The sequence below is a fragment of the Etheostoma spectabile genome, chromosome 16 (assembly GCF_008692095.1).
Source record: "Etheostoma spectabile isolate EspeVRDwgs_2016 chromosome 16, UIUC_Espe_1.0, whole genome shotgun sequence".
Lineage (NCBI taxonomy): Eukaryota > Metazoa > Chordata > Actinopteri > Perciformes > Percidae > Etheostoma > Etheostoma spectabile.
Genome location: NC_045748.1, coordinates 24,018,402 through 24,028,110, shown reverse-complemented (window position 1 = coordinate 24,028,110; position 9,709 = coordinate 24,018,402). Strand labels below are relative to the sequence as shown.

General features: G+C 42.2%; 1 protein-coding gene across 1 annotated transcript in view; it reads right to left on the bottom strand.

Moving 5' to 3' along the window:
• Positions 1-9,709, bottom strand: part of LOC116704040 (leukemia inhibitory factor receptor) — a 20,627-nt gene that overhangs the window by 8,668 nt on the left and 2,250 nt on the right. The window contains exons 3-13 of the mRNA XM_032539229.1: positions 6,784-6,935; positions 6,528-6,678; positions 6,145-6,408; positions 5,909-6,032; positions 5,289-5,431; positions 5,059-5,204; positions 4,809-4,962; positions 2,044-2,105; positions 1,292-1,508; positions 361-540; positions 175-276 (exon numbers count right to left, since the gene is read on the bottom strand). Coding sequence (XP_032395120.1) covers positions 175-276; positions 361-540; positions 1,292-1,508; positions 2,044-2,105; positions 4,809-4,962; positions 5,059-5,204; positions 5,289-5,431; positions 5,909-6,032; positions 6,145-6,408; positions 6,528-6,678; positions 6,784-6,935 — 1,695 coding nt within the window. The remainder of the gene's footprint in view (positions 1-174; positions 277-360; positions 541-1,291; positions 1,509-2,043; positions 2,106-4,808; positions 4,963-5,058; positions 5,205-5,288; positions 5,432-5,908; positions 6,033-6,144; positions 6,409-6,527; positions 6,679-6,783; positions 6,936-9,709) is intronic.

Below are 9,709 nucleotides of genomic sequence, written 5' to 3'. Positions count from 1 at the left end.
TGCTCTACAAATAAAGCTGCCTTGCCTTGCCTTGCCTTGTGAATATGAAAGTTTGCCAAAAGGATTAATACATTTTAAAAAAACATCTTTTCTTTACTTTGAATTTCATAAAAACAAAATACAACATTCTCCCATAATCAGGCCAGGCAGGACGGATGGTGTACCGACACTTACTTTTCTCTGCGACATAGCCCTCCCTTCTTTGCAGTAGCACTGGAGCTCCCTGGGTGCAGGCATATACCGACAGAGTGTATCTCAGTCCATCTTTGAAGTTTTCTAGAGTGGAGAAATAACAGGATGTATTGTGCCACAAGTAAAGAAAATGCAACTGTTTTCTGTTTGGCAAATGATAAGACTTACTTGAAGATATACTGGCATTAGTCTGATTGGGAGGCACTTTCAGCCACTCCACAGTGCAGCTTCCTACGGTAGGACACCAGTCCACTATGTAGCCACAGCTGGCTGTAGGACTGGCAGACCAGGACAGCTTGAAGCTACCGTTGCTGCCAATAATCAAAGAAGTGGTCACTCTGGTTCTGTCTGAAAATAAAGACTTTGGAAGTTAGTATTGAAATATACAGACATATACAGTGGCTTGAGAAAGTTTACACACCCATGTTGAAGTTGATTGAAAAGAGGAATAAAAAAAACATATTTTGGAAATTGATCTTAATGCCCTAATTCAAATAATTTAGGACGTTTTAAGGAAACCAGTTTTCTTTGTGAATGAATAATGTATTGTAAATAAAGAAATGGTCTTCCATAAAATACAGGGGTCATAAGTATACACAACCCTAAGTTACATTCCCATAGAAGCAGGCACATTTTTATTATTAAAGGCCAGTTATTACATGGATCCAGGATATTATGCATCCTGATAAAGTTCCCATGGCCTATGAAATTAAAATACACCCCCCCCCTCCCATCATCACATACCCTTCACCATACATGGAGATTGGCATGGGGAACTTTCCATGAGATCATCTCTCAATGAAAATCAAACCAGCTATGTAATGATGTGGGGTTATTCCTCTTTTTAATCAACTTTAGCATGGGTGTGTAAACTTTCTCAAGCCACTGAGGCTGCAATTAGATACAGAGCAAATCAGAGCTATAAGCAGATTAAATATCAGATCTACATTTGCAGGGTAGTCAGACAGTCAAATCATGCTTCTAATGCTCTGCGTCTGCAGAGTCTGTAAAAGGGAACTGTTCAACAACAAATCGCCCTTTTTCACAATCTGAAAATCAGTTCATGTAGGTTTTAACCTGAATTCTGTTAGCTTCATACCTGGATTGGAGCTGGTGATGGTTGATGGGGGTGAACTGCCGTTTATATTCCTAGCTGTAACCGTGACGATATGCTCAACAGTGGTGTCCAGACTGAGGGCAAGGCTGTTAATGTTGGGACCCACTTTGGTCCTATTTTGTCGCTCTCTCTCTGTGATCTTTGTCCAGGTCACTTCATAGTCTTTGATGTCTCCATGACTCTGGTGGGGCAGTGGCTTCTGCAGAGAGATAGCATCAGGACTTTAGATGAACTACCAAACCACACGCATGGAGAATAGGCCCTTTAGCTCCACTTTTAACTCCCCTTGGCTGTGATGTAATCACAACATACTGTAAAAAATTGCTGAAGTAACTAATAGTTTTATAATGGTTAATAAATCATTGACTAATGCTTTAAGGCAGAGATCTTCAACAGGGGGTCCTCCTTCAGAGTTACTGCACGGGGGTGGGGGGGACCGAATTACTGTTATTTTTTATTCTTCACCTGAATCCAACATATTATAAGCAAATATACCGTACATCAGTCTATTTTTGACAGAAGTCACTAAGGTAGCAGATAGTTTAAATCCGAAGACTCACTGTGCCGCATGTATGTTTAACATTAAAACATGATTTATAAAATCATGCCAACGGTTTTATCTTAACAGCTAAGTGTTCTATGCACTAAAAAGGTATGATTGATTAACTGATTAGTTGTTAGATGTTTTACTAAAGTGAGTTTATTAGAACGTGGTGCCCACTCATCAAACCTACCTTCCAGATGATTATAATATGGTTGTCCATCACCTGCATCCAGACATCAAGAGCATCTGGAACTATAGGACAAAGAGACAATCAGTGGCCAGAAAAAGATGGAAACAGTAACTGTTCAATTGCCGTTATTGACTAAAAGCAGGGCTTTGAACCGATTTTTTTTCCCAATCGGTTCGTTCCGAACAGAAACGGAATTATAACGTTTCCGGTTATGAGTTCCACCAATAAATTGACGTTCCCGAACCGGTTAGAACAAAAAAATACTGTTCCCGGAACGGTTAATTTAGTTCCTGTCAGCTGTTTAATGCTATAGAATTATGTCACATCTTTCTCATCCAGCTTAAACCAAATGTAATAATATTAACCATTATTAATAATAATAATATTATTAATAATAATAAAAAAAGGCTACAATTATTTCAAATCTGTAGTTTATTGTTAAAACCAATACATACCAACCTGGCTTTTTAAAAACAAAACAAAAAAACAAAGATTTTTGACTGACTTAGGCGTAACGAGAGTAGGCTAAATCGCCTACGATGCAAAAATATCCTAACAGCCAATAATAAAATAAAATTAATGAATCATGCAGTCACAAAAGCAGATTACTCCCCTATCTGACGTTAACCAAGTGCAAATGGGTCAGCCTACATTCCAATTGTTTATATCAGGTGATGAAAAGATATCCTCCAGATTTTATCATTCAGGGACAACCTGAGCGAAAAGAATAAACTTCAAAAGATAAATGCGCGCTCCACGCTGCTTGGGTCACGGGGGCCTTGACGACATTGCGAGTTTGTGCATATCTGCTTTGAAGCGGCCATGGACGCCCAATAACGAAGAACATTCTCGTGCGCTTTAAACGCGCTTCTCGTATAAGGCGTCTAACAACGATGCAATGGGAACTCGCCCTTTGTATGACAGTGGTTGTCTTTCTTTAGCCACCAGCAGCTTCTCAATTTCATCATCTTCAGATGAATGATGACGCTCACTACGCTGTCTGGTTGGGGCGGCGGACAGGTTTTGGATCATGTCCCAAGTGCGGCACAGGTGTAATTTCGCAATGCAGCCTGATTTCTGTCAAAAATAGCCTATACCTAGGGTCAACCACTTATGCGTCATTTCAAACAATGTATGTTGACGTGATTTCATGCACTGGACCAGCCTGTGTGGCAAGGGGCTGTCAATTTTGGCGTATCTAACACACACTTCAGCCACGGGGCCGTAAAAGTCACATGCGGTAAGCTGTTTCGATTGGATGCATTTTGTTTGTAATTTTTGCAGGTTTCAACACTTGATATGTTTGAAATAGCCTGCCACTGGGGTTTCACTTAAATGCGATCATTACGGTAGGCGACATGTCATCACAAAACGATCTGAGCTCGCAAAGTCGTTCGAGCTTCGTGGTGTGAATGCCAGCGCGTGGGCAGTCAACTATGGCTCTCCTGTGGCCCATTCTTTTAATAACGGCCACAACATTTGGAGTGCGCAACTTTTTAGCAACAGGCGTGCTTTACCAATGACGTTAGACACCCCCTTCTCTTTCAATGCATCATCTACTGCTAGTTGTAAAGTGTGTGCTGAACAACGCACACTGCGCAAGATCTGCCCCTGAACAACAGTCATTTCAACATCAGGTTCTCTTCCCGTGTCGTCAGCTTCTGTGTCTACATCAGTGTCCTCCTCATCATCATTGCCTGTTGCTGCAGGTCGGACAATAGTTGCACTGCTTTTTTGCATGTTGGCACGTTGTCCGCAGTGATCGAGTACCCCTGCTTCAGACTGATTTTATACTCTTCCAACACCTCCTTCCACAGAAGATATGTGGAGGGCCGTATGTCTTTCGCTCATTTCTCAACAGCCACGTCCGTCCACAATGTTTTCCTCCTTCTGCATATTGCACATTAATCGCCAAAACAGAGCGATCCCTGCAAGTGGCACTGTCAATTTTCAGCAGGATAAGCCTGCCACTAAGCTCGTCTATCAGTTTTCTCCTTTCGCTGTCAGCGAGTGTTGTGACCCTCTCACAAATGTTGGCTGAATTAATTGCGAAACCATTTCCAATTGCTTGTTGTAGTGGGTCAATTATTTTTCTAAAGCCAGTGTCTTCCATTAAGGAAAATGGTCTGCCGTTCACTGTGACCAGCTCCAAACACGCATCTACGAGGGCCTCCGATGTAATGCGTACATGGAGCAATTTTGGCTTCTTCACAGTAACCTCATCTAAAGTTCTTTGACTTGTGCCAGGTCTTTTTTGTGTGGTAGCAGTAGAATTCGAAGACTTATTGAACAGGTCCGGGTGACGCCTTTGGATATGCCTCTGCAAGTTCCCCCCATGGTTGCCCGCTATTTTGGCTCCACATCCCTCAACTTTGCACTTCGATTTGTTGGAGAGACAGTGGAGACACTGCTCTCTCTAGCCTGGGTGTTACGCTCTCTCTCTCCATTCAGTCAGACTCAGCGAATGTCTGATGTGATGTCACACAGGAAGTGTACCTCAGCCGTCATGGTAACGTGCGCAGGAAAATAATTACTTTTTATTTTTTAGTTAATTAGGCAACGGAAACTTTGAGGAACGAAATAAAACCGGTATTAACCGGTTACCATTATTTTTAAATAAGTGTTCCTGTTCCAGAACATAAAAAATAATAACGTTTCCGGTTTCGTTTCTGTTCCCCGTAAAATACAAAAAGTTCCCGGTTTTCGTTTTCGTTCCTTGAACCGGTTCAAAGCCCTGACTAAAAGTTTTAACTTTATGTTCTTACCATCAGCCTTTGTATGGAAGCTGACCCTTGTGCTCCAGGTGCTCCATTTCCAGAAATGTTGTGCTGTTCTGCATCGTATTTTCACATGATATTTCCAATTTGGTATCAGGTCATTCAAAACAGCAAAGTTAAGACCAACTCCAACGTGTTCACTCTGGGAAGTACAATAATGATGAGTATAGTTCAGAAAAGGATCCAACTTTACAAGTCTTGCTAATCATGTCTCACCCTCTTATTTTTCTCAACTCACTATGGTGTTTTCCCCATGGTTGTTCATTTTCACTTGGCATATTAAACTGAGATTGTAGTACTGTTGCACCGTCCACTCCCACCCCAAGGTGACATTTCTGGTATTCACACTCGAAGCTGTCACTCCCTTTGGAGGGAACATGTGCACTGAAACGAAAGACAAAATGTGATGTCAATCACCAAATAAGCACTTTGCCACACAGAAATGCTAAAGTTTTCAAAAAGGTCTACCTCTTTTGGTCAGGTCTGCAGTGTCGGAAAGCTCCACCGTGCCAAAAGAATTCCTTGCTGTTAATGTCCAGTTTCTCTCGCGAGCGTCGACTCGTAGTTTTTGGGAGCATCTCGTCTCGGGCGACCGTGCACAGATTGACGGACTGAAATACAAAAGCCGAGAGATTCTTAACTTTTTCATTTGATGCATAATGAAATGCTCAAAGGGAAGATTTGCCACCTTTTATGTGGATGGCCAATCAGTTATGATGACAAATGTAGTTGATTGAAGCAATACATGTCTCAGGATGGAGAAAGGTGCAGTTTGTAGCTGCAAACTGTTGTTCCTCCTAAAACCCGCGCCAACATTTAACATGACAGTAGACCTTACTCCAAAGCCCAGTTGTCTGGCTATACCACAGATAAATGCTAGGATAGGAGGAAACAGCGCTCTAGGTTGATTGCATTTATTAAACCAATCACAATCGTCTTTGGCTACCTTCAAGTCCAGTTGCAGAGAATCACCACATCTAGTATTAAATGAAGTAAACTGTTCACACAATGCAGTAACGTGAGCTAAATTAGATGAGTATGCTTGTTTGCTTCCATCCTCCAACCTGTGACATCCGGTTTAGTTTTACCTTTCAAGTAGATGATATTCTGTTGGATTTCTAAAGGTTTGTCTTGAGTCTTTATATGTCCAGTGGCAATCAACTGATTGCAGATCTTGGGTTTCACATTGAAGGTCCGTGACTTTAGGTGGGTCTAAATGATGGCAGGCATTGAAAAAAGAATAAAAAGAACAGCCAGCAATTATTAACAAGACGTAGGCCAATTTAAGACTCCGAAATTGAGCACAATACTAAGTCATACTTACAGCCAATATAAGCACAAGCCCCATATACACCATTCAGTTCACATTTTACATCGGTGCAACTGTATTCTGACGCCTGGTTCAGGTGGACGGTCAAGGCGTAGGTCTGATTGCTGATCCTGGTATTTATACCAGCACCATTATACCCAGACAGATACAATTTGCCAAAAACGTCCCCCGCAGGCAGAACACAGCAGAAGGTGACTGTACTGCCAACCTTGAAGGATTTGTCCTTTGGATAAACCTGTGGTGTTGATGTTTCAACCCCTGCAAAAGCATAATAACATTTTAAGCATCTGACGCAGTGCCAGGACTGTCAAAAGGTGTGATAATGACAGCATGGTTTTGATTATCAAAACATGGAGGTAAGCAAAATGAATACTAACCGGGAAGAGTCTCTTGCTTCCATGGGCTTGTATGATTTTTGTATCGGGAACTGAGCCTCACTGAATGGGAAGCGCACTCCAGTGCCAAATATGACGTCCAGTTCCAGGAGTGAGTAGATCCTATCTGGTCAGGCGTCACAGCAACTTCATCCTGAAACATTTCCATTTCCAGAACCAAATTAGAGGTGTGTTCGTTTGGCTAGAAGTTGTCGTCACGGAAGTCAGCAATGTTGGTGCAACGCAAATGAACACTTACATAATGTTCCTTCTTGTCCGCTATGAGAACCTGCAGCTCATAGATCAGCACATCCTGTACTGCAGAGCAGGAAGGCGTGTCCTCCCACGTTAACAGGATCATCTGACCGGAGCCGGTTAGTTTCAGATTCTGAGCTCCACAATGCAGGACACCTGAGGAAAGTGATCATAGTGCATTTTACAGGACCGTCCTTATCAGAAACCACAAGGAGGCGAGCAGGTTGTTGTCATGAAGCATTTGTACACATCGCTACGTAAAGTACTGCACTGTATTTTGCATGTATTCCACATATTTGATGCTGTATGCCCCACATTGACTGCTTATATATCAGAGTGTGAATCACTGTGTAGGGAGGTGGTTGGGGTGGACGTCTAGGTCATAAAAACAGCCGAGGAGTGGAGTTCATGTCCTCACAAAAGCACATGACTTTCACCCACAAAACAGTGTTTGTGTCAAGGTAGAAAACTGTTGTTTTAACCCAAACCACAATCTGTTTTCCAATCTTAGCGAGTCGTCTTGGTGCCTAAACTTAACTGTCATTACCAGATGAAGGTAACTTTTTGTCAGGTAACCTTAAAGGGTACTATTAGTCAGCATTGTTATGTGAACACTAAAAAAAAGGGACTGAGACCCCTCTGAAGCCAACCGTTCTCAGACCTCAAGTCCGCATTTCGGTTCTCTTCACCCGTGCATTGTGAACACAACACGCTGGCGTTCAGGGTCGTTTTGCCGTTTGCCAATGTTTTTTTTTTTAGCCCTGTGGGCTTGCCGTAGACGAAGCACACGTGGCATGCTCAAACAACCAACAAACGATGCTACAAGAGCGATGGCTGCCGCTAAAGCTACCGAAACAGAACTACTGCACTTCTCCAGATATGGAACGAAGAACAAATCAAACAACAACTGTCCATAAACACACAGGAACACTACGTTTTGTTCCCAATTTTCAGTTAAATTGAAAGCTATAAAAAAAAAAAAACTGTCAAAAGTGCATGGACACGCGATAAAATGGGAAGAAACTGTGTGATGTGAACAAAAAGAGAACTGAGACCCAATCAGAGCTAAAGTGGATCAGAAAGAGAACTGAATCCTCTTTTATGAACCCACAATGTGAACACAAAAAAAATCTGTTGGTCCACTTTAAGAGGAATGATAACACCCTTGGAGTAGGCAGGAGATATTATGGGTTTGTGTTATCTAAAATATTTTCAGTGCTGTGTCTCATTGGTTAAATGTTTACAAGAATGGGGATCAGGTCATCATAGTTCGACGGCCTTCAGTTTTCATCTGTGTAAGAGTGTAGCGATGGAAAGCAGACGAGGGTAGAGAGAGAGAGAGAGAGAGAGAGAGAGAGAGAGAGAGAGAGAGAGAGAGAGAGAGAGAGAGAGAGAGAGGAGAGAGAGAGGAGAGAGCAGCAGGCAGCGCTCTCTGGAATTTGGTGGTTTTCCTGTGGGTGCTGGGCATGATGCTGTCCCCCTTTGCAAGAATGCCTGTGTTGTCAAGAGTGGGACCTGTCGCTGCCCGGTATCGGTGGCCTCGATGTGTCCAGGGATGATCCCTCGGACACTTCACAACGCCCCTGTCAGATGATCCCCCCCCCCCCCTCCCCTCCCTCTCGAATCAACAGGGCTGTGAGACATGAGCAAATACCTGCCATTGTTTTTATTATAAAAAGCTTTTAGATAACACAACAAAACCACAGATGTGTTATAGCCTATTGACCACGCCTCTGTTTTCTGTCTCTCCTCCTCTCTCTCTCTCTCCCTCCATCTCTCAATTCAGTTAAAAGGGGCTTTATTGGCATAGAGTTTCAATATTAATGTTGCCCAAGCATCAGCACACGCAAAACACAACAAGCACTCATAGGAACACTAACTGGGATGGATTTATTTGAACTATATTAATCTATTTGTAGGGCAGATGTAAAAAAAAAAAAAAACTAAAGTTAATAAGCAAAATGAAACAAAAAGACAATTTAACAAGAGATCTTATAAATTAATATGTACAGATATTTAAAACCTGTAACTAAACAGACAGCATTTTTAATATTATTTAGGGATGTGTTTGTGTGTGTGTGTGTGTGTGTGTGTGTGTGTGTGTGTGTGTGTGTGCGTGGGTGCGTGGGTCACATGTGGGTTTTATGGGGAAAAAGCCGTCGCTAGTTCTGTTGGCGAGATAACAAAAACAGGCCCAGATGTGTGATTTGTAAAAACTAATTATATTTCCATTAAACCCCTATCCGACAACAGATCTCCCACTGCGTCTAAATGTTAGCATTGACAACAGTCTGCAGTTTACTTCCATACACTTCACTCATACACCTGAACATTAATTAGCAAATGTTAGCATGCTACCTTTGAGATGAGGACAAATCTACTATTATCTACCTTATATTCTGGAGCAAAAACACATGCACCTTGATTAAAGGGTTAGGTTTGGGTTTAGGTAGAGTGGAACAGATCTCATCGGGAAACAGAATTTGATACAACACTAGACGTCATTGTAGCCAAAGACGGCCTGCAACGAAGTACAGCGATAGAAATATAGGCAATAAGGGTCAGACCCAAAACTACACAACTGGCCATGTTCCAGAAGAGTGTCATCTGTATTTGAGGAGAAATTAACAATGGTTTTCCATACTGTTAGCTACATGTTGCAGTGGAATGACTGTCACGGAGCATAGCACCAAAATCCCTTATATGGCTTGTAAAACCAAAACTTACCCAACAGGAATGGGCTACAAAGTCGGAGAGAAAGCCTGTTCTCATGCACCATTTGTTCAAAAGTCTATGAAAAGTCAAGCACTGTAATTTGGAAGCATTCCACGTTTTCCTGGCTATATTGGCTACATTGACAGGCGCTGTGTGAGAACGTGGCTGGCCGACGAGGGAGGTGGACATGGTGGTTGTGTGTGTGTGTGTGTGTG